Below are 27,996 nucleotides of genomic sequence, written 5' to 3' on the forward strand. Positions count from 1 at the left end.
CGGGTGTCCCAGAAGTGCTCTCTGAAACATTCCGCAAGTAGGCGGCCTGTCTCCCCAATATAGAGAAGGCCACATCGGGTGCAGCGGATGCAGTAAATGATGTGTGTGGAGGTGCAGGTGAATTTGTGGTGGATATGGAAGGATCCCTTGGGGCCTTGGAGGGAAGTAAGGGGGGAGGTGTGGGCGCAAGTTTTGCATTTCTTGCGGTTGCAGGGGAAGGTGCCGGGAGTGGAGGTTGGGTTGGTGGGGGGTGTGGACCTGACGAGGGAGTACCACCACCAGGGATATATTTCCCTCCCCTCCCCTATCAGCGTCCCGAAAAGACCACTCTCTCCGTGACTCCCTCGTCACTCCCTCGTCACACTGTAACTTTGCTGTCCTATCCTCTACATCTCTGGAACTATTTGGAGGTCTGTAGAAAAGTCCCAATAGGGTGACCTCTTCTTTCCTGTTTCTAACCTCACCCCATACTACCTCGGTCGACAAATCCTCAAACGTCCTTTCTGCCACTGTAACACTGTCCTTGACTACCAATGCCACACCTTCCATGGGTAAATTTGCTAATGCTCTTCAGGTGGGTTTAAACCATTTCAGCAGGGGGATGGGAACTGAAATTGTAGTTTGAGTATACAGGAGGTTGAGAGTGGTGAGGTCAGAAATAAAGTTTTAAGGTCGCAAGTAGTGGGGGCATGAAATGCACTGCCTGCAACAGAAGTAGACTCACCAACTTTAGGGACATTTAAATGATCATTGGATAGGCATATGGATGAGAATGGAATAGCGTAGGTTAAATGGGCTTCGAATTAGTTTCACAGGTCGACACAACATAGAGGGCCGAAGGGCCTGTTCTGTGCTGTCATGTTCTATGTTCTATCTTCTAAGGTTCAGTATGAGTGATTGGGAGTTAGTTATGCAGTTACCCAGGAGTTAGGCTAACCTTTACCTGTCCAAAATATCCTCATTAAATATCCAGGAAAGTAATGCAGGGCTCGGGATCAGGGGCATGGCTGACTAACTGAGCCACCATTGACCCCGAATGTGGATGACCAGCTGTACAATTCCAACACTCCTTTGGTACAGGCTGCCATTTCGGTCATTCCATGCTCAAATCTCCCACTATTGATCTTAGTACGGCCCAGTGTTTCTGCAGGTCTCTTCACGGTTTCTGTCTGAACTCTAATCGAATTCCAGCAGCAATTCCCAGAAACAGTGTAAAATCCCAGAGAATTCCCACAGAACTTCAGGTCTTTGTGTCCCAGTGCTACGCATAGTTTCAGTGCTTTCTGTTCAAACTCTCCTGAATCATTGAAATCAAAGGGGATGTGATACTGAGATGAGCTTCACACATGATGGCCTGCATTCTGCCTGACTTTGTGATTACCAGCACTGACATGTGGGAGCCTGTGAGCTGATGAGACACAGCCAGTAGCTGTAATACTGCTCTAGGGTCCATGTCACTCATCACTCGGTACTGGTGCCAGTTGTAAACAGTGTTATCTGAGTGTTTATGCTGCCCTGTTTGACAGCTTCTGTTGTTGTGCAGACTTACCTGCATACACTACCCTCTGACAGGAGTGAGGAACAGTCGAGTTCTGGAGATGCTCAAAAGTCATGAATGACTCTGACCGAGTAAATGAAGAGGAACTGCTTTCCCTGGTAACCGGAGGGCACTCATTTCAGATAATGGCTGGAAGAATCAGCGGCGACCGGAAGAAACCATTTTTTTTTTTGTCACAGCGATCTGGAATACAATGCCTGAAAGTGCGTTTAGTTTTAATGTTCAAAAGCAAAAGGGGATAAGTACTTGGAAGTGGGAAAAAGTTTCAGAGCATTTGGAGAAAAATAAGTGGAAATAACATTTCTAAAAAAAAGGATAGTTTTACTAAAAAGCTGGCACAGGGTCAATGGGCCAAATGGCCTCCCTTCATTCTGTGATGCAATCTGAAGACTATCTCAGATGCAGTGTTTCCCAGTGTAACGTAGTGGGCCGTGGTATTAGCACTAACTCTCGCCATGCGAATGCTCCACAGCAGCGAAGGGATTGTTTAAAATCAGTCATACAGCCGAGATGTTCAAATTTGCACAGAGTGAAGTGCAAGAGGTTCTTGCGATGGTTACTAATCAGTCTGAAACCCCTCCATGCTGTATAATTGTACGGTGAACTGAGTCTTTTGTGTTCAAATTCTATTAGAGTCATAGAGATGTACAGCATGGAAACAGACCCTTCGGTCCAACCCGTCCACACCGACCAGATATCCCAACCCAATCTAGTCCTATCTGCCATCACCCGGCCCAAATCCCTCCAAACCCTTCCTATTCATATACCCATCCAAATGCCTCTTTAATGTTGCAATTGTATCAGCCTCCACCACATCCTCTGGCAGCTCATTCCATACACGTACCACCCTCTGTGTGAAAAAGTTGCCCCTTAGGTCTCTTTTATATCTTTCCCCTCTCACCCTAAACCTATGCCCTCTAGTTCTGGACTCCCCGACTCCAGGGAAAAGACTTCACCTATTTACCCAGCCATGCCTCTCAAAATTTCTTGGTGGCAACAGTTACCATACCCCCTGTTCTTGATGCACCAGTTTCTTGTCAACCATCATGTTTCACCAAAAATCAAATCAAAACTCTGTACAGAACACTACCTTAAGTATATCACTGCAGGTTAGGAGTCACTGTACTAGGTAACAAACTGTATTCTGCAATGCAGCATTTCTTGAAATAATGCTAATCAATGAAATTGCAATTGAAAGTACAAGCAGAAAATCACTTTTTCCATGTCTGAATGACACCAGCTCCAATTCCTTTAATGCTAATCTGTTTAATGAAACTCCATTGGCATTCCCTCTTCATAAATGGAGACTCTAGCCTCAAACTAGTTGAAATACCTCCTGCCTGCTTTTTCAGAACTATGAATTTGGTTGTAGGGAAGAGAAAATAGGGTTTGGCAACCTTGTATTGGCCATTGGTTTTGCAGCTGGGATTGTTCTGACTGGGAATGTGGCATTTCCTTCCAAGTGATGAAGGGGGTACACCGCAGATGGGTCACTCTGTGTGGTGACCCGGCATTATCAAACAGCCTACAACCAAACACCAGAATGCTCACAGCTGGATCACCCCAGTTTGTTGAATCTCAGCCAAGTGTTCAGTTTAGCTGAGACTTTGGTTGCATCACTCTATCTGGAATGGTGCACCTTGGTGGGGAGGGCGGTGGAATATCTGGAGGGATTGGGGAGAGGTGGTCAGCAGTCATTAGAAGTATTGGAGTCATAGAATCATAAAGTTGTACAGCACGGAAACAGACCCTTTGGTCCAATTTGTCCATCCCAATCAGATATACTAAACTAATCTAGTCCCATTTGCCAGCACCCGGCCCATATCCCTCTTAACCCTTCCTATTCATATACCCATCCAGATGCCTTTTAAATGTTGTAATTGTACTAACCTCCACCACTTCCTCTGGCAGCTCATTCCATACATGCATCGCTCTCTGCGTGAAAAAGATGCCCGTTAGATCCCCTTTAAATCTTTCTCTTCTCACATTTAACCTAAGCCCTCTTATTTTAGACTCCCTAACCTAATAGAAAGACCTTGTCTATTTATCTTATCCATGCGTCACATGATTTTATAAACCTCTATATGGTCACCCCTCAGCCTCAAATGCTCCAGGGAAAATAGCCCCAGCCTATTCAGCCTCACCCTGCAGCTCAAACCCTCCAACCCTGGCTACATCCTTGTTAATACTGAAACAAGTACTTGGTCCATGTTCAGTAAGCAAAGATCTGTGGCAGCCAGCAGCGTTCTAGAGATAAAATGACAGGCAGCAAAATAAACTGTAACGTACAAATCACAAAATAACCAATAAGCTCTCTGGTGATCTTCCAATGAAATGTTATGGTATTTCAAATGAGATTGTATAGCGTCAATAAAGATAAAACTCCAACTCTTTGTAAAAGGCATTGGTCAGACCACAGCTGAAATTCTGTGAACAGTTCTTGGGCTTATATCGATTCTCTTGCTCCTGGGATGCCGCCTGACCTGCTGTGCTTTTCCAGCACCACACTCTCGACTCTGATCTCAGCATCTGCAGTCCCCACTTTCTCCACGTTTTTAGTCCCTTACCTAAGGAAACATACGCTGCCATTTGAGGTCGTCCAGAGAAGGCTCACTTGGCTGATCCCTCGGGTTCCTTGCGAGGAGAGGTCGAGTAGACTGGACGTGTGCTTGTTGGAGTTTAGGGGATTGAGAGCAGACCTTATTTAAATGCACAAGGTTCTTAGGGGGTCTTGACAGGGTAGGTGTGAAGAGATTGTTTCCCCTTAGAGGACCAGACGGCATAATCTCAAAATAAGAAGCCACCCATTTAAGATTGAGGTAGGAAGGGATTTTCTCCCCGAGAGTAACAAATCTGTGGAATTCTTAACTGCTGAGGGCTGTTGAGCCTGGGTTGTTGAAGGCTGAGACAGACAGATTGTTAATTAGTAAGGAACCAAGAGTCATAAGGAAAAGGCAGGAAATCGGAGTTGACGTTTATCAGCAACCATGATCTCATTGAACAGTGGAGTGGACCCGATGGGCTGAATGGCCTTCTTCTGCTCCATCATCTTAGCATCTTCTGAAGCCTGTTCTTAACTGCAACGAGATATCAATGATCTGGAATACGTGAAGCATTTAAACATATGTAGATATTTAAGTTGCTCAATGGTTTAAACAAAAACAGCACTCCAGATCTGACAGGGTTAGCTCTGATTCTATGGGAACATGAGTTGTCTGAGTTACTGTCATGACTAAATGGTTCTTGCTGAAATTTAATCGAACCTTTTAATGTATGAAATTGATTAACAATGAGAATTAGATGACTAGGATTTATAACATTTTACTTCCTTGAATAAATCATTGAGTAAACATACCCTGCTCTCCTAATTCTATCAAACAAAAAAAAAAGCACTGTACTGTATTATGCAGTAATTCTCTACAATGGAAGGCAGATGAATCTCCCTTTGCCAATGAACATATCAAGGCAGTGTGTCGTGCTAAAATTACTGGACCACTAAGAATCCAGGGGCCTAGGACATGGTTCCAAATGCCCACTGTGGCAGCTGTTGGAATTTAACTGCTGGTAATAGACTGAATGGCCTACTCCTGCACCTATTGTCTATTGTCTATTAATATTCTAGAATTGAAAGCCAGTCCCAGACACTATCCTTAGTTGTTTTTTAAAAAAAAACTATCTTTGGTTCCCATGATTTGGAGATGCTGGTGTTGGACTCGGGGTGGACAAAGTTAATGAAGGAGCACCGCTCCAAAAGCTAGTGCTTCCAAATAAACCTGTTGGAATATAACTTGGCGTTGTGTGATTTTTAACTTTATCTTTGGTTCAATCGCGCCTTTTAGGAAAGGAGCTGAGGGTGTTGGCTTATGAGGAGAGACTGAATAGACTGGAATTGTATTCATTGGAATTTAGAAAAATGAGGGGGGAGTCTGATAGAAACATATAAAATTATGAAGGGAATAGATAAGTTAGAAGTAGAGAGGATGTTCCCACTGGCGGGTGAAACCAGGACAAGAGGGTACAGCCTCAAAATTAGGGGGAGTAGATTTAGGACTGAATTGAGGAGGACCCTCTTCACCCAGACGGTTGTGAATCTGTGGAATTCCCTGCCCAGTGAAGTGGTTGAGGCTTCCTCATTAAATGTTTTTAAAGCAAGGATAGATAATTTTTTGAACAGTAAAGGAATTAAGGGTTATGGTGGGAGGGCGGGTAAGTGGAGCTGAGACCCCAAAAAGGTCAGCCCTGATTGTATTGAATGGCACAGCAGGCTTGAAGGGCCAGATGGCCTACTCGTTCTGTTCTTATGAATCTGCTGTCCTTACCTATACTGGTTCCTTGTGTCTCTGGATGCACAACAACATAGTTGACTCTGAACTGCCTCCTCAAATGACTGAGCAATTGCTCAGTTCAAGGGTTGGACAAACAGGACTGGCCCTCTCTAAACCCTAAAAGAATATTTTTTTTTTAAGAATTAGGCCATTCAGCCCCTCAAACCTGTTTGACAGCAGAGCTGAGAGATGTCTCAAATCTCTCTGTTAGCCTTGGTTCCAAAATCTCTGATACTGTCACCTTAAAAAAAAACTAACTCTCTCAATTTTGGAATTTCTGAAATAAAAACAGAAAATGCTGGAGAAACTCAAGATAAAATAAAATAATATAACATCATAAGGGCTATAGGTAAGGTGAATGGCAGATGTCTTTTCCCTAGGATGAGGGATTTCAAGAATAAGGGATATTTTTAAGGTGAGAGGAGAAAGATTTAAAAAAGACACGAGGGGCAGCAATTTTACACAGTGCGCGGTTCTTGTGTGGAATGAACTTTCACAGGAAGTGGTTGATATGGTTACAGTTACAACATTTAAACGATATTTGATTAAGTACATGAATAGGAAATGTTCAGAGAGAAATAGGCAAAGCGCAGACAAGTGGGACTAGTTTAGCTTGAGATTATGGTCGGCATGGACTGGTTGGACCAAAAGGGTCTGTTTCTGTGCTGTGTGACTCTATGACTTTTATGATTCTGGAGAGAGAAACAGAGTTAACGTTTTGAGTCCAGTCCGACTTTTTCCTAATTCTTTCTGCTGCCCCAACAACCTTTGTGACAGAATGCACTTCTAGATTCCAAATCTGTTCACAGACATTGCTGTAAGGAATGTGACAGCCTTTCATGTTGGTGCAGGGAGCTGTGGGATGTTCACTGAATATCCATCTGAAGACCAGCAGGACAGCTAGAGTGACAGAGTACCAGCATCCAATGAAACAAGTGCCTCCCTCTGGCACAGGAGGGTTTCCAAACTGCTAACTGAAATGTAACTGATCTTATGCTCGCTCTGCATGTAACGGAAAACAGTGAAACTAAAACTGACTTGAGATGAGGCAACCTTTTCAATTATTTTCATTCATTTGGTCAGTATTAACAGTGCACGGAATCTCCGGGTTACTATACAGACATGCCTTCACACTGTTGTTGGGTACATTGTAGGTAACACATTGTCGCATTGCACTCTGGATTTAACAACTTCTAGAAATGAGAATCTCTCCTCCAGTAATCACTAGATAGCTGATTGCAAATCATCTCTGAAATCCACTCTGTGCAACACTCTTTAGTCTGTGGGTGGCTCAGTGGTTAACACTACTGCCTCACAGCACTAGAGACTTAGGTTTGATTCTAGCTCAGGGTGACTATCTGTGTAGTTTGCATGGGTTTCTTCCAGGTGCTCTGGATTCCTCCCACAGTCACAAAGATGTGCAGGTTAAATGGCTTGGCCATGCTAAATTGCCCAGAGTATCCAGGGATGTGCCATGGGATATGCAGGGATAGCATAGGGGTCTGGGTGAGATGTTCTTTGAAGGGTCGGTGTGGACTTGATGGACCGAAAGGCCTGCTTCCACATTGTAGGGATTCTATGATTCTAAGTATTGACTTGTAGCTACATAACACGGCAAGAAAATAACCCCCATACGTCAAAGAGAGTTAACAATATAAGTTACCATAAACGGGCTTGTTCATAATTTTCAAATCTATTGATCCTTAGTTAATTACAGAAAACAATAAATGCATAATTCTGGCAAGTGTGAAAATAGATAAGACCCTTGAGCCAGATGGGATTTATCCTAGGATTCTCTTGGAAGCCAGGGAGGAGATTGCAGAGATTTTGGCTTTGACCTTTATGTCATCATTGTTTACATGAACAGTGCCTGAAGACTGGAGGATAACAAATGTTCAAAAGGGGGAGTAGAGACAACCCTGGTAATTATAGACCAGTTAGCATTATTTTGGTTGACGGTAAAGTGTTGGAAAAGGTTATAAGAGAGAGGATTTATTGTCATCTGTAAAGGAATAAGTTGATTAGGGTTAGTCAACACGGTTTTGTGAAGGGTAGATCGTGCCATACAAACATTATTGCGTTTTTTGAGAAGGTGGCCAAACAGGTGGATGAGGGTAAAGCGGTTGATGGGGTGTATATGGATTTCAGTAAGGTGTTCGATAAGGTTCCCTACTGTAGGCTTTTGCACAAAATACAGAGGCATGGGATTGTGGGTGATTTAGTGGTTTGGATCAGACAATGGCTAGCTGAAAGAAGACAGAGGGTGGTGTTTGATGGGAAATGTTCACCCTGGAGTTCAGTTACTAGTGGTATACCATAAGGATCTGTTTTGGGGCTACTGCTGTTTGTCATTTTTGTAAATGACCTGGATGAGGGAGTAAAAGAATGAGTTAGTAAATTTGCGGATGACTCTAAGGCCGGTAGAGTTGTGGACAGTGCTGAAGGATGTTACAGGTTACAGAGGGACGTGGATTAGCTACAGAGTTGGGCTGAGAGGTGGTAAATGGAGTTTAATGCGGAAAAGTGTGAGGTGATTCACTTTGGAAGGGCCAACAGGAATAAAGAGTACTGGGCTAATGGTAAGAATCTTGGTAGTGTAGAAGAGCAGAGAGATATTGGCGTCCATATGCATAGATCCCTGAAAGTTGCCACCCAGCTTGATAGGGTTGTTAAGAAGGCATAGGGTGTGTTAGCTTTTATTAGTAGAGGGATTGAGTTTCGCAGATACGAGGTCATTGCTGCAGCTTTACAAAACTCTGGTGCGGCTGCACCTGGAGCATTGTGTACAGTTCTGGTCACCGCATTACAGGAAGGATGTGGAAGCTTTGGAAAGTGTTCAGAGAAGATTTACTAGAATGTTGCCTGATATGGAGAGAAGGTTTTATGAGGAAAGGTTGAGGGATTTGAGGCTGTTTTCGTTAAGAGAGAAGACGGTTGAGAGGTGACTTAATTGCGACAGACAAGGTAATCAGAGGATTAGATAAGGTGGACTGTGAGAGTCTTTTTCCTTAGATGCTGATGGCTAGCACGAGGGAACATAGCTTTAAATTGAGGGGCGATAGATATAGGACAGATGTCAGAGTAGATTCTTTACTCAGAGAGTAGTAGGCGTGTGGAATGCACTGCCTGCAACAGTAGTAGACTTGCCAACTTTAGGGACATTTAAATGGTCATTGGATAAACATATGGATGATAATGGAATAGTTTTGGGTAGATGGGCTTCAGATTGGTTCCACAGGTCGGCGCAACATCGAGGGCCAAAGGGCCTGTACTGTGCTGTAATGTTCTATCCTGTACAGAGGGAAGCTGTATTGTTATGTTAGTGTGAAAAAACGGAACCCAGGAGCAGAGTGTCTGATGGGTGCAGCTCCAACAACACTCATGTAGCTTGACTCCATCCAGGCCAAAGCAGCCTGTTTGATTGGAGCCACATCTGCAAACATCCACTCCCTCCACCACAAATGCTCAGCAGCAGTCGTGTGTATTAACAGCAAGATGTCTACAAAGATCCTTAGGCAGCACTGTATAAACCCATGACTACTTCCATCTGGAAGGATAAAGACAGCAGATACATGGGAACACCACCTTCTCCTCTAAACAACTGACCATGCTGACTTGGAAATATATCTCCATTCCTTCACTATCACAATCCTGGAATTCCCTCCCTAATGAAATTCTAGATTTACACCAAATGGTAGGTCAAGAAGGCAGCTCACCACCACCTTCTCAAGGGGAACCAAAGATAAGCAATAAATGCTGACCTAGCCAGCAACACCCATGTCCCTTGAGTAAATTGTATCATTGTCCCACTCTCTTTGAAGAGGCTGATATGGTTGTCAGGGAGTAAATGGCTGCCTGCTGTGCAGTAGGACTTTGTGAGTATTGCAAAGTCGTTGAGCAGTCAGGATATTGTCATTTTGCTCTGGGACCCAGCTTCATGCCTGGCCACACCAATGAGGTGAAAGTTTACGCACTCAGCATATGGTATTCTGGTATGGTCTTAGTATCCCTACCTCGAGTCTAGAAGGCCAGGATTAAATCCCATCTGCTCCCAGAGAGTGCCATAACAACTCACTGTAGGAGTTGATTAGAAAATACCTACGCTGTCAGCATAAGGGCCAACGGTAGGGCCCACTCCATTCTGGGTGGGTAGGGATTCCAGGATAAACTCAAGATGAAAGATAATTAGTTGTGAACACTGAGGGTAGTACTCCACTATCCTGTCAATAAAAGCGCACATCTACTAAGCGTACTAGACTGCAGCTTTCCTCTGAAATTGATGCAGAATAGATCTTGCACTTTCCTACCTAATGCTCCATCACATCTGTGAGGGCTTGAATTTTCATTTCACTACAGGAAAGATGGAGTATTCAATTTCCCCATCTCATTGATGGGCAAGGCTTGTTTGGGAAATAAATGTGGCTTAATTAGGTTTTTGTTTGAATCATTAAACACCCCTAGCTAGCTAGTGAAATGCATAACTTGCTGCGGCAATGTTTTGGAGCATGAACATTTCTCAGCGTGGTTGGGAGTTGGCAAGGTACATGTAAAGATCTCACGAGAGCCATTTATCCTTCAGCGGCCACAGGGCCTGTCTTCCCAGCTGTTTGGTTTGCCTTTTGCTCTCTGCTGAGTAGTATAAGTATTTTTGCTTACATGTTGCTCCTCATGTAGCTCATTGAGTCGGACCTGAAGGGGATTAAGCCTACTTCAGGCCTTCCCTATTGAGAGACACCAGCCCCACCCCCAACCTCCAGCAACCCAAAAGCCACCTCCCCACGTTCACATGAATGCTATCTGGAAACTGAAGGGCTGTTGAGTTTTCCGGAGGCTGGTAGCCATCATTCCCACCAGGACTAGTGGGAAGTGGACCCAATGGTTAGGAATACCATAGGGTCTTGTACCACCAGCAACAGCCAGGAAACACACCGAAGCCAAAGGTATCCCGTCACCAGTTCAAAACCTCACTGTCGCAATTTGAGTAAGCAATGTTGCAAAGACGACGCAGTTGAATTTTGTGTTGCCAAAGGAGGTTACTCCTTCATTTCAGTGTTGGTGCATTGAGTAAACAACAAGTCTAAACACTAAAAGATAGCATGACTGTATTGAGATCACCCCTCAACAGCTACTTGGGGATTGGGAATCGGTTTAGCTCAGTTGGCTGGATCAATGGTTGGCTGAGCAGTGTGATGCCAACAGCATGGGTTCAATTCCCATCACAGGCTTAAGGTAGCCATAAAGGGCTCCCTTGCCTGAGGTTTGGTGGCCCCTAGGTTAAATCAGCACCAGTTGCTTCCCTCTAATAGGAGAGCAGCCCTTATTGTCTGGTAAGACTATGGTGACATAGCAACTTGTGGATTCCCTTTAAGCACGCGGTTTCCAAGTGCACATTCTTTATTGCTGTGCACTACATGAGGTTGACGAGGTACATCCAGCTGCTGAAGAGGGCCCCACACTGAGCCTGAACACAGTTCTCCCAAACATACAGTGAGAAATAAGCATAGAAGGCTGAAGAAACTCAGTGGGTCTGGCAGTCACAAAACCTCCAGCTCACCCCCTCTATCCTACACCATCTCCCCCATCATTATAACCTTCTCATTCTTCCTCACCTCATGTCCATATTCAGTTTTGTTTCGAAAGTATCCATCTTATTCACCACAACCACTCCATGTAATAGCAAGTGTCTTCTTCTTCTTCTTGGGCGGGCCTTTCAGATCAAGGTTGACTCACCCCTCCCCCCAGCTCTGGTGCTGTGGCTCCTGAGGCGATTAGATTGTCCAATGCCAGACCTGAACATGCCACTGAGTTGGGAGAGAGCGAGGGGAAGAGAGGATAATGGGGAGATGGGATTCTTGGGCTATTGTACGCTCCTTCATGGATACTACTTCTCCAGTTATGGCTGGATGTTCCCATGGGTTGGAGGGGGTGGGTGGCCTATTTACATTTTTGTCAGGGAGACCCTGCAAATGCCCATGAACCGTTTCCTGTGCACCCGGTAACCACTCAGTGAGTCAAAGCCAGTGTGAGATCATTCAAATTAAATATTGATGACATCAACCGATGCATGCTACCAAGATTTGTGGAGAGGTTGGAAGCACTGTTCCAGATGTTATACATTTACATATGGTTCAACGGCACGATGGCTCAGAGGTTAGCACTGCTGTCTCACAGCACCAGGGACCCGGGTTCGATTCCAGCCTCAGGTGACTGTCTGTGTGGAGTTTGCACATTCTCCCCGTGTCTGCATGGGTTTCCTCCCGGTGCTCTGGTTTCCTCCCACAATCCAAAGATATGCAGGTTAGGGCGAAATGGCCATGCTAAATTGTCCATAGTGTTCAGGGATAGGTAGGTTAGGTGCATTAGTCAGGAGTAAATGTAGAGTAATGAGGAATGGGTTTAGGTGGATACTCTCTGGAGGGTCAGTGTGGACTTATTGAGCCAAGGGGCCTGCTTCCACACTGTAGGGGTTCTAGTTCTAATTCTAAAGAATCTAAATACAGAGCTCCCACGACTGAGAAACAGTTACCTTTAGATGAGGTAAAGATAGAGATGCAACTCTCTGAGAATAGGAGTGGTCTAGCTAGGTAGAGTATGGGCACTCAGTGTCCAGAGGACCCTTGATAGACAGGATCAAGGATACACAAGGGGAGTCAATTGCCTAGTGGTATTATCACTGGACTGCTAATCCAGAGACCCAGGTAATGTTCTGGGGATCTGTATTTGAATCCCACCCATGGCAGGTTGTAAAATTTCAATAAAAATCTGGAATCATGAATCTAATGATGATCATCAGTCTGTTGTTGATTGTTGGAAAAAACACATCTGTATCGCTGAAGTCCTTCAGGGAAGGAATCTTACCCTGTCTGGCCTCCGTGTGACTTCAGACCCACAGCAATGTGGTTGACTCTTAACCACCCTCTGGGTAATTAGGGATGGGCAATAAACGCTAGTCCAGCCAGTGACACCCTCATCCCATGAATGAATGAAGAAACAACAAAAGGTCACCATGAAAGTAGTCCTTAGATGCAGCGTAATATAAGCTACTGTTGGAATTTATTCAGAGCATCGAGCTCCAGCTTCTGCATGAAGAGGTTTTTTTTCCTGAGTCCCTTTATTTATTGGTGCCTACCTTATATGTATGCCCTGGAGTTTCAGAGTCCCCCTCAGGTGGTCATGTGACTGTGTCGGCCTGTACAATGAAGTACCGTGGTGGGAGTGGGGCCTACATGCAGCGAGGACAGGAATTGGAATCCGCCAGCTCCTAAGGTTGGCAATTGGAGAAAGCCAGGCCTGTTTTTCACCACTCCCCTCCAGCTACAGTCGAGCATGTTGGCAGAGTGAGGGGAGGTCAGGATTCTTTCAGTCCTTGCCCCCCCACTACACTCTGGCCTTATCTTCCTGGCACACTTCAAGCCGGGGGAAGTGTCAGCAGGCCTTCTGGGGTTGAGTCCTCCCAGATAGTCAGCCGTGGTTAGCTCGAATTTGTCAATACAAGCCTCAGCCAACACTCTCGACAAACCCATAGCATGCTGTGTCCTGCTGGGCCACGTGGCCTGAAGGAGAGAGAGGGAGGGGGAATGGTTGCCTTTTTAAAGGGGAAGATATACTTCTGAAATTATCAGGACCCTGTGATAAGACCCTGTGTGCTATGCTGCCTTAAGAGTAGTGTTTCTGTCCTCCAGCAAATGTGCTATTAATGTTTACATTTTAATCCGAATTTGCTTAAACTGCTGCCTCTCAGCGCCAGAGAACCAGCATCGATTCAAGCCTCGGGCAACTGTCTGTGTGGAGTTTGTGCATTCTCCCCGTGTCTGTGTGGGTTTCCTCTGGGTGCTCCAGTTTCCTCCCACAATCCAAAGATGTGCAGGTTTGGTGGATTGGCCAAACTACAGGGATAGGGGTGAGATGCTGTTAGGAGGATGGATGCAGACTCAATGGGTCAAATTGTCTCATTCTGCACTGTAGAGATTCCACGATTCTCATTGTGCTGTTTTTGTAAAGCGAAAGACTAAACGTTTCTAAAATACCTTCCATGGCCTCAAGACCTCACAAAATGCCTACCAGTCAACAAGTTCCTTCTGAAATCTAGCAGCTGTTGTAAATGTAGGAAAGAACCAATTTGTCCACAGTAAGCTCCCACAGATTTATAATGTCCCATTTTGTGTCATGAGGCAACACCAGAAGACCAGAAAATACTTGAAAGGTCTGCTTGTGCAGAAATGTCTCGGGTGCTTTGGTGTAGTTTCTGAAGCAGGTCATGCTGACTGTAAATCCTTTATGGTCGAGCAGGAATCTCGATAGAAGCTTTGGCTTGTACATGATCAGAATAAAATAATGAGCCTTAACCCAGTGCTGCTATTGGCAGTTGTACACCATTGGCATCAAGACTCAATTTCAAAAGCAAAAAGTGAGCCTCTTTCCTGAGCTGGATCTCAGTCCTTCCTGTTATAAATCTCAGTGATTCTTGATGTGGGTCTCAGTGGCCCCTGTTCATAGAAACAGATAATAGGAACAGGAGTAGACCATACACCCCTTCAAGCCCGCTGTGTCTTTAAATATGACGATAGCTGACCATCCAGCTCAGTGTCTTGTTCCCACTTTCTCTCTTTGATCCCTTTGAGTCCTAAGAACCATCTCCTTCTTGGGAAACAATCAATGACTTGGCTTCTGTGGCAGAGGATTCCACAAACTCCCCACTCTCTGGGTGCAGAAATGTCTCTCATCCCTGTCCTAAATGGCCTACCCCATATCATTAGACTGTGACCCCCTCCCCCCTTGTTGTCCATGGTGATTGTACTAATCGTACAGTGATTTCCCTGTGCAAATTTTCCAGAGTTGCCAAACTGTGTTGCCTCAGGGAGTTTTCCAGTATGTGTGAAGAACTGTTGTTTGTTTTGCAATTGTCTCAAAGTTTGTCCTTTTTCTAAAAACTGTTCCTTCTTCCCAAGGATACTGTGTCCTGGGTTTTTTCCAAAGGGGTCATAAAACCACCCAGGCTCCGAATCGGCTGGTTTGGCATAGAGATGGGAGGGTTTACTGACAGGCCTTTTGTTCATCCGTAAACAAATGAGGTTTCAGGCCTCATGTTTTAGAAGTAACCTGTATAATGAAAGGGAAGTGGTCAGTCCTGGAAGCTGAATTCTTTTTAATCAGTTCCGCAGTGGTGTGTGTGTGAAGAAAGGCTGCTGACGTCAGTCAGTTGAGACTGGAGCTTCTCTCTCTCTTCTTCTACTCTTCCAATCTCGAGCTGTACGCCTCTGTTTCATTATTACTCTGTGTTTAAGGGGTTTGTTTATTGGGACTGTTGCATATCTTCGGAACAGTATAATTAAGTCTAGTTTGGATAGACTGAGATCTGCAGGTGTTCTGTATTCTGTTCTTTCTGTTTCATTCCATCATTTGGTGAATAAATTTTTGTCTGCTTTAAACCTGGTAGTCAACCTAGCTAACTTACTCCAAGTAATTTTCACTGTACAATTACCCGAAACAATTAACAAAGTTATGGCCTGGGCTACCTGCTGAAGAATGTTTTGAGTGGTCTGGACTAGTCCATAACACAATGATGTTGAATCACGGTAGTTTTGCAACATAGGAGTAGATGTGGGCTATTCAGCCTATCGAGTCTGCTGCTCGATGAGGCCATGACTGATCTGATAATCCTCAACTGCACCTTCCTGCCTTTTCCTCATAACCCTTGAATGCCTTACTGAATAAAAATGTTTCTATTTCAGCTTTGGATGTACTCAATGATCTAAGACCTTACTGTGTGACTCAGCACACCAACTGAATCACCATCAAAAGCCAAGCCTTATCCATATCGGGAGATTTTACATTTTGACTGTTTGCTGAGTGCAATTTCATCAAGAATGAATTTGCTCGTGCAAGAGATCATAGCAAAATGCCACAATTCAGTTGCTGTGTTGCCATAAAATCTGTCCACTAGTTCTTCATTTTGAAGTCAGTGTGTCTTTTTAATATTTGTATGAGACTTTGAAACCGTCATTCAGAAGCTTAATAATACAAGGTTCTGACAGCTATGACATAAATTTCAAATACAGCTTTTCTATTCTGTAAATGTATGTATGTGGCATTATTTTGATCAGTTTTGTTTGCAGAATGCTTTTATTGCCACAAAGCTAGTAGCCCAAGGTGTAAGTGCTGCAGGTGAGAAATCTGCACATTGCGTTTGTAGTGGTGAAAGGCTTAACTCATCCTTGAAGATGTTCAAGAAAGAGGTTTGGCCTTTAATGGTTTTCAGGGGTATGGGGAGAAACCATGTTCTGGCTACTGAGATAGAGGACCGTATTGAACAGCAGACCAGGCTTGAGGGCTGAATGGTCTACTTTGGCAGAAGTAGGTACTGCAGATGCTGAAGATTCGAGTCAAGATTAGAGTGGTGCTGGAAAAGCACAGCACGTCAGGCAGCATCCAGGGAGCAGGAGAATCGACGTTTTGGGCAAAAGAAGGGCTTTTGCCCGAAACGTTGATTTTTCCTGCTTGTCAGATGCAGCCTGACTTGCTGTGCTTTTCCAGAACCACTCTAATCTGGTCTACTTTGGCTCCTAGTTTCCTATTTTTAACTTTTCTATTCCGTTCTTAACAAAAAATGAGTAAAGTATGAGGAACTTGTGACATATGTGTTTGAATGCCACCTTAGCAGATAGTGAAATATGAATTTATTAAAAATCTGGAATAAAGAGCTGGCCTCATATTAACTATTGTTGTAAAAAAAACTATTTGATTCACTAATGCTCTTTAGGGAAGGAAATCTGCTGTCCTTACCAGTGTGACCAACATGTGGCACAGCAATCCGGTTGACTCATAAATGCCCTCTGGCCAGTTTGGGATTAGCTGTAAATGCGGGATTTGCCAGCCATGCACACGTCCCATGGGTGAATTTTTTAAAAAGTTACCAAGTGCCACATTCCATATTATTGCTGTTGTTCCTCCCTGGGATGATAAATTTCTGCCAAATTGTGGATTTTCGAATTTTTTCGTTTCAGAAATCCACCATTTGACTCTTCTTTTTACTTTCAAACCTCACGCTGTCGGTTTGAACAATTAAACAATGGATTTATCGTTGTCCCATGTACCGAGAGAATGTGAAAAGTGCTGCTTTTGGGCTGTGGAGGCCAAGTCTCTGGATACTTTCAGAAAGAGTTGGATAGAGCTCTTAAGGATAGTGGAATCAAGGGTTATGGGGATAAGGCAGGAACAGGATACTCAATGAGGATGATCAGCCATGATCATAATGAATGGTGGTGCTGGCTCGAAGGGCAGAATGGCCTACTCCTGCACCTATTGTCTATTGTCCCGTACAAAGTGCATCAGGATAGCAGCGCACAGCGCAGAATACAGTGTTACCAGTGCAGAGAGAGAGATCAAAATTAATATTCGAGAGGGAGAAAGTGAGGCCTGCAGATGCTGGAGAGCAGAGTCAAAAAGTGTGGTGCTGGAAAAGCACAGCTGGTCAGGCAGCATCCAAGGGGCAGGAGAATCGTTGTTTCGAGCATAAGCTCTGCATCCTGATAAAGACCTTCTGCTCGAAACTTCGATTCGCCTGCTTCTTGGATGCTGCCTGACCGGCTGTGCTTTTGCATTAAAATTCGAGAGGTCCGTTCAGAAGAGTCATAACAGCGGGGAAGACAGTTTCTCTGAGCAGTGGCTGCAGCATTTAAACCTTGCTGAAAACAAAATATACTGAAAATCAGAGGGTCAGGTGGCATCCATGGAGAGAGAGGAAACATTTCAAATCCTGATGACTTTTCATCAGAGCTTTTAAAGTTTGGGCAGCTTTGTGGGCAGTGTTTTCAAACATATAAGCAGTAAAAAGGATAGGGGACTATCTAAAGCTCCTGTTCCAATTCCAATCGGTACAATGCCAGATAACACACAGTTTACTGTCTATATTTTTGATGAAAATACCAAGTGACCATTTTATAAGATTCCTTGGGGGCATCACAGGGTAGGTGTTGAGAAGTTGTTTCCCCTTTGGGACAGTGCAGGATCAGAAGGCATAATCTCAGATTAAAGTTTCCCCATTTAAGGCACATGAGGAAGATATTTTTTCTCTCAGAAGATAGTGAGTTGAAGAGTTATTCACTGCAAAGAGCTAACGAGCATGGGCTGTTGAGTATATTCATGGCTGAGAGAGACTTTTTTTTTACCAGGGAGGCAATCAAGGGTTATTGGGAAAAGGCAGGAAAGTGGAGTTCCGGCTGATCAGATCAGCTGTGATCTGGTTGAATGGCAGGGCGAGCTGAATGACCAACATCGGCTCATGTCCAATGCATTTATTTTGGTACCCCCCACCCTTGCAAATTCAGTTTGAAACATAAGATGAAAAATACATACGTCCTCACAATTTTCACGTGCTGAATGTGTATAAAAGATACATTTCAGTTAAATAAGGGAAATATTTATGAACACGCTATCTTTCTTATTTTTGTTCACTCATGGGACGTGGGACATTGCCAGCTTGGCCGACATTGATAGACCATCCCTAATTGCCCTTCAGAAGGTGGGTGTGTGGTACCTCCTTGAATCGCTGCAGTCCACCTGATGTGGGTTGACCCACAATGCCCTTAGGGAGGGAATTCCAGAATCTTGACCCAATTACAATGAAGGGGTGGAGATATATTTCCAAGTCAGGATGGTGAGTGGCTTAGAGGGGAACGTCCATGGGGGTTGTGTATTTGTTGCGCTCATCCATCTAGTTGGTAGTGGTCCTCACTGGTAGAAGGTGTTGCCTAAGGATCTTTGGTCTAAGAATTTCTGCAGTGCACCTTGTAAATGGTACACACTGCTGCTACTAAGTGTCGGTGGTGGAGGGCATGGATGCTTTTGAATGCGTTGCAAATCAAGCGGGCTGCTATGTCGTGAATGGTGTCAAGCTTCTTGAGTATTGTTGAAGCTGCATTCATTAGACAAGTGGGGAGTATTCCATCACATTCCTGACTTGTGCCTTGTAGATTGTGGACAGGCTTTGGGGAGTCAGGAGGTGTATTATTCAATGCAGTATTCCCAGCTCTGGCCTGCTGTTATGGCCACTGTGTGTATATGGCTAGTCCAGTTCAGTTTCTGGTCAGTGCTAACCTACAGGATGTTGACAGTGGGGAGTGCAGTGATGGTAACACCATTGAATGCAGGCACGGGAATAGACATGTTTATAGTTAATGGCTCCCCAGTCATTGTTCCCGTGAAGAATAGTTCTGAGCCTGAAATAACTTAAGTTGCATTGAACGTTTAAGAATACATATTACTTCAAGAAATTGTCAGAAGGATTTAATGGTGGGTTAGAACTGCCTTTACCAATCCACAACTCTCAGCAGCTGGACACATACAGTTGTATTTATACAGAATTTACTCCAAACCAAATCTCACCTTCTGCCCAGATCTTGCCAACAGGAGCATACAACTTGAAATAAATGGTAAAGGCTGCAATAAAATAAAGCAGAGAGCACTGTCCCTGCCATGGATAACAGCGACAGGGTGGTGCTAGGTCTCAGTAAAGTTAGAAATGTATTCCATTCCCCACTGATTCAAATTTAACACTGATAAGAACATCACAATAATAGCATCTCCAAATTGTATCGGAATCCTCAATATCTCCTTGTAGAACAACTTGTGGTTGACTACATGTCCCAGTTGACTGCATGACTGGGCTGTCCTTTACAAAATGTTTCTGAGTGTATTGGCTATGAAGCTCACCACCTGTCCTCGCCCTTCCATGCTCCTTCGGTGGACCAGCACTGGTTTCACAGAGCATGGCTCCCTCAAGTGTAGAACTGGCAAAACGTGGAAAGTTCGTACAGGTATTGAACATTGAGTGAAGAGGTCATGAGACAGCAAGGAAAGATGGAAGGGAATGTTGTTTCATGCTATTTTTAAAGACCTACTATTGAAATGAAAGTATTATTGGTGGAGGGTAGCAGCAGAAGAAGGATGCCAATGGGGGGGGGGGCGGAGGTGTTTGTGTGTTTGTGTCAGCATTTGTGTGCATGTGTGAGCTTGCATGCCCACATATGGATGTATGCATGTGCATTAGTAGGTGTATGTGTGGCTCATGAGTGTGTATGTGTGTGTGCTTGTGTATATCCTTTGAGTATAAGAGTTGGGATGTCATGTTGAGGTTGTACAGGACTTTGGTGAGGCCTCTTCTGGAATACTGTGTTCAGTTCTGGTCGCCCTGTTATAGGAAAGATATTGTTCAGCTGGTGAGGGTTCAGAAGACATTAACCAGGATGTTGCTGGGTTATTTGAATTATAAAGAAAGGCTGGATCCACTGGGACTTTTTAACTGGATCGTAGGAGGTTGAGAGGTGACCTTATAGAGGTTTACTACAGGAGTAGAGATAGGGTAAATGGTAGGTGTCTTTTTCCTAAGATAGGGGATTTTAAGACAAGGGGGCATATTTTTAAGATGAGAAGAGAGGGGGCAATTTTTTTTACACAGAGTGGTTCATGTGTGGAATGAACTTGCTGAGGAAGTGGTGGATGTGGCACAGTTGCAATGTTCAAAAGACTTTTGGATAAGTACACGAATAGGAAAGATTTGGAGGGATATGGGCCAATAGCAGGCAGGTGGAACTGGTTTAGTCTGAGATTATATTTGGCATGGACTGGTTGGACTGAAGCGTCTGTTTCTGTGCTACATGATTCTGTGTGGGTGCGTAATGTGTGTTTGTATGTACTCCACTGTGCACCTGTCTCATTCACAGACTGAAACACATCATTTATTCTGACACTCCCAGTCAGAATGGAAGGGGAGCTGTATTGTTAGAGGCATTTTTAAAAAATTATTCACTTATGGGATGTGGGTGTCGCTGGCTGGGCCAGTATTTATTGCCCATTAGAGGATTTTAAGCCAAAGTCAAATCTGGCCACTTACATTGGTGCAAAAAGTCTCAGCACATTTATCCCTCAATCGGCAATTACTAAGAACAGATTATTTGGCCATTAATCCAATCAGGATTTACAGGAGTGCTTGAGCTGCTGTGTTTCCTATATTACAACATTGACTGCACATAAACTGCGGTTCAGTAATTGTTCAAATAAGAATGTGTGACATAAACACGGGTTACTTCTTCCATGTTTAGTAATATGGTGCATTTTGAGATCCTGATACAATTCCAATACAATTTGATCTTTGAACCGGGAATCGCTATCTTGATTGTTCAATAGAAAATTTACTTTGTGCAGCAAAAACTGTAAAACCATACTGTAGGTCACCTACTGCTAGCTTCTGCAAACAAATATTAAAATGCTTTCTGAAAATTTACCTCAACTTTAATTATGTTCTGCCTTAAGTTGACTCATTTGATTCCATGGCAAACACTTAACCCTCCAGCCCGCCTGTGTCAAAAGTCACTCCTGGGTAGTTACTTTGTGATTACGCTGGATAACATAAAGCAATCCATCAAGCATGAAGACAGATAGATGAGTAATGTATTTGAAAGAATATATATTATCTGTGTACATCATGATAACTCTCAGAAGGTTTGTCAAGGAACAATGGAGTTGTTTGTCCCATGTGTATGACCTCTGCCCTCAACAAAACTGAAGCTAGAATTAAACTAGGACTTTCATTGCTAGAGTGATCTGTTTACACATTCAGTGGCCAGGCTCTGATTCAAAGGATACTTCTCAAATTCAAATTAAAACCTCTGATAAAAATATTTAATCTTCAACACCAATGGTTAACTGTTCATTGGTAAGATGCATAGTTAAAATCCCCAATAACAAGGTCTTAACCAAGAGCTGAAATTGATCCATTCTTGTTCATTATTAATATGTTCAAAATGTTCCTCTTACATTTATACTTGGGAGGTTAACAACTTGAACAGATACACTAGAACAAGAGAGGTCAAGAAAAGCTTGAAACTTAAACACACTTAACAGGTTACACACAAGTCCATTATTTTCCGATCCTGCCTGAATCTTGGATGCTTTTCAGTCTCGGAATGTCAAGCCAATATATTTTAGTAAGTGCAGGGTTGATGAGTAAAGGGGATTAGGTCTCACCAGAAGAGTTTTGGATGAGCCTGAGGGCTATGGAGGGTGGGAGATGAAAGGTGAACGTGGAGTGTGTTTGTCTTTGTCAAGACTGGGGGAAATGAAGGTATATATGAGACCTACTATTTAACAGTTAGCTACATTGTGCTGCTAGTTTATTGAAGGGGGTTGCTGGACAAGACGTACTTTTGGATGTTCTGTTTAGTTTAAAGTTTGAGGAGGAATTTGATTTTCATATAATTTTCAATAATTATGCATTAACTTGACAACTTGTAAATGTTTTCATATGTTAATTAATTCGAGAAATGGAACTATACAAGAAACAGGTGGGATGGAGTTCGGGGAGAGTTGGATGACGAAATAGACTAGACACTTAGTTATTAGTTCAGAGAACGGAGTTGGAATCAGCCATGACTGACAAACCAACCATGAGTGACAGGATATTTCTTCTTAAATTATTGACTGTAATTGCCCTTACATGAAATAGGTTTCTAGTGAATGCAATCCCTTAGCATAGAGTCATGGAAGTTTACAGCGTGGTTCAAGTCAGCCTAACTTGTCCATGCCATCCACTTAATCTCATCTCATTTTCCTGCATTTGATCCATACCTCTTCATGGCTATCCCATCCATATACCTGTCCAAATGTTTCTTAAATGACAAAATTATACTCGCCTCCATGTTCCAGACACTCAGCACCCTCTGTGTGAAAATATTATTACCCCCTGGACCCTTTTGTAAAACTCCCCTCTCACCTTAAACCAATGCCCTCTGGTTTAACCCCCCCCCCCCCCCCCACTACCCTGGGGAAAAACTGTTGGCTATCTATTTATCTACGCCCCTCATGATGTTATAGATGTCTATAAGGTCACTCTTCGGCCCTTCACACTTTTCATAAAGCCACAGGATAACAACAGAAAGCTGCTACTTTGATGTGGCAGTGGGTTCATTCCTGTGGATGGGGCTGTACCATGTTATGACGAACACAGTATAGCCAACATTGAAGCTTACCATACCAGCTTTGGAAAGGCATCCCCAGGGGATTGAAACAGAAGAAAAGTGTTCTCTAGCTCAGCATCAATATCCCTCACATAAATAATCTTGCATGAGTTTTGAAATGTTATAGAGAAATTTTACATTCTGTAAATATAAAGTCTGTTTCTCAGGGTCAGAGAGAGTGGACAGAAGATAATGTGAAGTTATTACACTGCTAAGCTTTCAGATAACGCCTCATCCAACAACGTGATACTTTCTCATGGCTTTTGACAGTGAGAGAAGCAGCATAAAGTAGAGTAAAGATTCTTGCAAAAGCGTGGTTACAGTAGAGATTGCAGACTGTTGGAACATCTAGAGTGCACCCTGACATTAACGTGGATTTTCATGCAAAATTCTACATATGAAAACTCCAAAGTCAGTTTCAGTACCGAAATGTAAATGAATGCTGACAGTTCCACTTTGATTATCATAGTAAAGTCTGCACCGATGACTTTAAAGCTCCAAACGTTTGCTCCTAACTAATGATTTTACAAGAGCAATGCAGAAATGCGCTATCATATTTAATATACATGTGATGTTCTTGAGACTAGTTAGAAATGGATATGAAACACTGGATTTTCTTCACTGTATATATTACACCATTGCTTTTCAGCTTGTAATGTATAATTCACCTGTCTGACCTTCCTGATGTATTTGTTTTTAATTATTTTTCATCTAGTCATTGAAGAAAAAGGAGTAAAAATGAATCTGACAGTTATAGACACGCCAGGATTTGGTGATCAGATAAATAACGAGAACTGGTATGTTGACTATTTCCATCAACCACTCTGTTAGTTTGTCAGGGGAGGGGGGATGTTTAATACCAGAGGGCATAGGTTTAAGGTGAGAGGGGAGAGATACATAAGAGTCCTGGGGGACAATTATTTCACACAGAGGGTGGTGAGTGTCTGGAACAGGCTGCCAGAGGGAGTGGTGGAAGCAAGTACAATTTTGTCATTTAAGAAACATTTGGACAGGTACATGGATGGGATAGATATGGAGAGATATGGACCAAACACATAAGTGGAATGAGACTTTGTCTGTTTAAAAGATTTCAAGTGCTCTCCAGTGATTTATTAATTGTAGCAATTCAGCACTTAGTTTTTATTTAACGTATTCGTCTCACCAACCTGTTCAGAGATATCATTACAAAACTCTAGAGCAGGTGGGACTTGAACCTGGGTCTCTCAGTTCAGTGCCACTAGATCCATCACTTTACACCACCCCAATCATTGTTCAGAATTCACCTGCCTGTAAAGGACAAACAAGTCCTGCCTCCTCCAACCTCTCCAAAGGACAGGTTAACCACTGAAGCCAAACATCAATCTGCCTTATCCAATAGAAACAATTTCCATTCCAACCATGGACCTTCTCAGGGATGAAAGAAACACTCTTCTGAGTGAAGTGATGAATCATAAAATACTTGTGGCACAGAAGGAAGTCACTCTCAGCTCATTCTGCCCGGAACAGCTGAGAAATGAGCTACCCCACATAGTCCTACTGTCCAGCAGTTAGTCAGGAGCCCTGCATGTGACAGCAGTGCAGGTGCACATAGAGTATGGAAACAGAATCTTCGGTCCCCATCCAGACACCTTGCGTGAGGTGGGAGTTTCTGCCTCTCACACCCTTTCAAGCAGTGCGTTCCAGACTCCACTCTCTGGATGGAGTAAAGACTTCTCTTCATGTCCCCTATAACCCTTCTACTAATCACTTTAAACTGATGCTGTCTAGTCACGGGTAAAGTACTTCAATGAAGTTGCATGGTCCGGAGTGAATTGTAATGTTTTAAGTAATGGAAGTGTTGCACTTGTGTTGATTACTGGTTCTGTTGCAAAATAACCTTCTTAGTCTCTTGAAATGCAAACTGTTCATGTTAGAGAGTAGCCTTTCTTAATGCAATGTTAGTGTTCCTAGCAATTATGAGAGAGAGAAAGCTAGGAAATGGCACACAGGATGTGGCCATCAGGGCTCGCTGACTGATATCAAAGGATGAACTGTCTTAAATGCCTGATCTGCAAGTCTGTCATCTAATCAGATTATCACTTTCAGCCTAAAACCCCAGAGTAAAACTTTTGAGCATTTGTCTGCCAGATAAGCATTAAGGAAAGTATCGCTCTGAGAAGCTGGATAGATTAGTAACTGCTGCCTTTCCCATAGCATCCCAGCTGCACAGACAGGGAAAGAGAGTAGGAGGTCCAGAAGATATAATTTGTGAATTGATGATTCGAAACATTATTGACGGTTTGATTTCAGTCATTGTATGAACAACTTCCAAACAAACACTGAGGTGATTTAGTCAGAGCTGAGGAGTGATTTAGTCACCTTTCCAGATGAGGTCCTGAGGAACCGTGACTCGCGACTGAACCTAGAGACGTTTGTAATCAAAGAATCCTGTGTTACAGCTGGGAGCCAATTGTGAAATACATTAATGAACAGTATGAGAAGTACCTGAGGGAAGAGATTAATATTAACCGGAAGAAGCGAATTCCTGATACGAGAGTACACTGTTGTGTCTATTTCGTGCCTCCCACTGGACACTGGTATGTACTGTTTGACAATCCTCTCTTAATAACTGTCCTTAACCTTCTGAATGGCTTATCAATTTGGTGCCACCCAATGTTTTCAATATCATGCATTAGCATTCTTTGGGATTTTTGCATTGGATCTTAAAGATGTGCCTGCAATGCATTTCCTATTGCACTTCAGATGTCCAACTGTTCTGTCAGGACCTCAAAACAAAAAGATACCATTTTGAAACAACAGCTTTAATTTGGAATGTACAAAATTTATTGGGCAATTGAAGTAACTTAATAGGCTTGGGAATGAGGAGCTCTATCCCTGACTGACCTCGCCAAACAATTTTCTGACCTGTACTAGTGTTTGCTGAATACCAGTTGGGTCAACCTAGGCTCAGTAATGTCATCTCAGATAATTGTGGTTCCAGTCCCACCTTTGAGAGATGTGAGAATATAATTTTGTCTGGTTGTCCTGCTGCTTGCTCCTGAGGCCTTCACTTCTGCCCAGTAACAGTTCCATGGTCCTCTCAATCCCCTGTGTTTTTCTGTTTAGGAATGCTGTGCAATGAAGTGGATATGTTTATCATTGTTTCTAGCATCATTGTTTAACTTATGACTTACCTGCGATTCTCTGGGCTTTAACCCCTTAGGCTGGGATTCTGTCTTTTCCAAATGACCAGGGACATCCATCTCATATAATTATCCGGACAGTTCGCAAATTCATGGTGGCCTGAGCAAATATTATTTTAATAACATGTGTACTGTGTTAATATATAATTGGACCAAATTCTAATTCCCAAAGGTGTAGTAGGCGATACACCATTTGGGAGTGGGGGTGGCTGGGATATTGGACAGTGAGAGATGATGTGGGGGGGAAGAGATAAAGGGAAATCAGAAATGCAAGGGTGACACAGAGACATCAAGAATCTCACTCATTGATTGGATGCACATATACAACTGGGGAAGTTAGAGATGAAGGATTTAAGTTACAGCCCTCCCTCCCTCACTCCATCTCTCTGCTGCCTCTCTCTGATGCTGATTCTCAGTGCTGTTCACTAGCAAAGACTTATCCCATTGTCTCACTCACACCCTCCCTCCCGGTACCCCTCTGCACACTGCTTCATGCTGAGATTGACTTGCCTTTTGTACCACATCAACCAAACCCTTTGTGAACAGGCTGCAGGGGAGGGGGAGGCATCTCATCAGTCACTTGCCCCAACTCTGAGTGTTGTCGCGTGAGAACCACGTCACGTTCATTTCCCTCGGGTTATTTCAGGTGACCTTTTGAAGCTCACGCTAGACTGTGAACCTTGAATCTTAACTGCCTTTGTGCAGTGCTGAGGGGTATCTGCAGTGTTGACTGAGGAGCCGCTAAAGCAAGGATCAGATGGATGTAAAAGATCACTTTGTAGAAGAGCTGACTTCTCCTGCTGTTGGTTTGTATGTACATTATTGTAACAAAAGCTGGAAAACTGTGCAAGATACAACTGATTTATGTGCTTGCGCACACACTGTGACGGTGGCACAGTAGTTAGCACTGCTGCCTCACAGCGCCTGAGATCCGGGTTCAATTCCCGCCTCAGGCGGCTGACTGTGTGGAGTTTGCACTTTCTCCCCGTGTCTGCGTGGGTTTCCTCCGGGTGCTCCGGTTTCCTCCCACAGTCTAAAGATGTGCAGGTCAGGTGAATTGGCCACGCTAAATTGCCCGTAGTGTTAGGTAAGGGGTAAATGTAGGGGTATGGGTGGGTTGCGCTTCGGCAGGGTGGTGTGGACTTGTTGGGCCGAAGGGCCTGTTTCCACGCTGTAAGTAATCTAATCTAATCTAATCTAAACTGCACAACTAAGGGTTAATCCATTTTGACATAAAAGGAGGCAGTGGGACAGCATGGAAGGAGACCATTCAGCTCATTGCATTTCTTCCAGCCTTTTGAAGTCGTCCTTCTCCCTTGCCCTTTCCCCATGGGCCTTGTTTCCCTTCGAGGCTTTTATTCAAATTTACTTTTTTATTGAAACTGCTGAAACGTGATGATAATTTCTGAAAAAGTGGGGGAAGTATACGAAACAGTGTTGATAAAACTGTCACATATCATCTATCCTTTTTCATTTGCTTATCCCTCCAGCTCTGTAGGCAAATGAATTACAGGTGGATATTTGTACCATAGATTGCTGAGCCAAAATAGCTAAATCTGGAATTTAATAAGTTTTTATTTGTGAAGGCATCTGTGAAGTATCTATTTAACACATCTTGCTTCTCTATAATTTCATCACAGTCTGCCCTTTTAAGGATTTGCCTGTTCTTTACAGCCCTGTTTAGGACCAGTACATGCATTTGAAAGTAAAATTGAGTCCCTCTCTTTGCCAGCTACATCTGCCTTTGCGAACCCTGCTGCCAACTTTCATGTCATATTTTCCGCCTGCTCCCATGTTGATGGCACATTGCCAAAAGATTGCATTGCAAAGAGTTCACTACTAATTTGTATTCTCATGAGAGTGTTTTAAACTGGATTCCATCTCCCTCTGTTGCTTATGTACCAAGTGGGTTGATGGTC

The 27,996-nt window shown here is 43.5% G+C and overlaps 1 protein-coding gene across 2 annotated transcripts in view; it reads left to right on the forward strand.

The window, feature by feature from the left end:
• LOC122560826 (uncharacterized) overlaps positions 1–27,996 on the forward strand; it is a 422,053-nt gene that overhangs the window by 348,880 nt on the left and 45,177 nt on the right. For both annotated transcript variants that reach the window (XM_043711961.2, XM_043711962.2), the window contains 2 exons: positions 23,611–23,692; positions 25,334–25,471. In XM_043711961.2, coding sequence (XP_043567896.2) covers positions 23,611–23,692; positions 25,334–25,471 — 220 coding nt within the window. The remainder of the gene's footprint in view (positions 1–23,610; positions 23,693–25,333; positions 25,472–27,996) is intronic.

This window comes from Chiloscyllium plagiosum, unplaced genomic scaffold (assembly GCF_037043375.1).
Source record: "Chiloscyllium plagiosum isolate Xiang-an unplaced genomic scaffold, Cpla_swu_hap1 HiC_scaffold_20, whole genome shotgun sequence".
Classification (NCBI taxonomy): Eukaryota; Metazoa; Chordata; class Chondrichthyes; order Orectolobiformes; family Hemiscylliidae; genus Chiloscyllium; species Chiloscyllium plagiosum.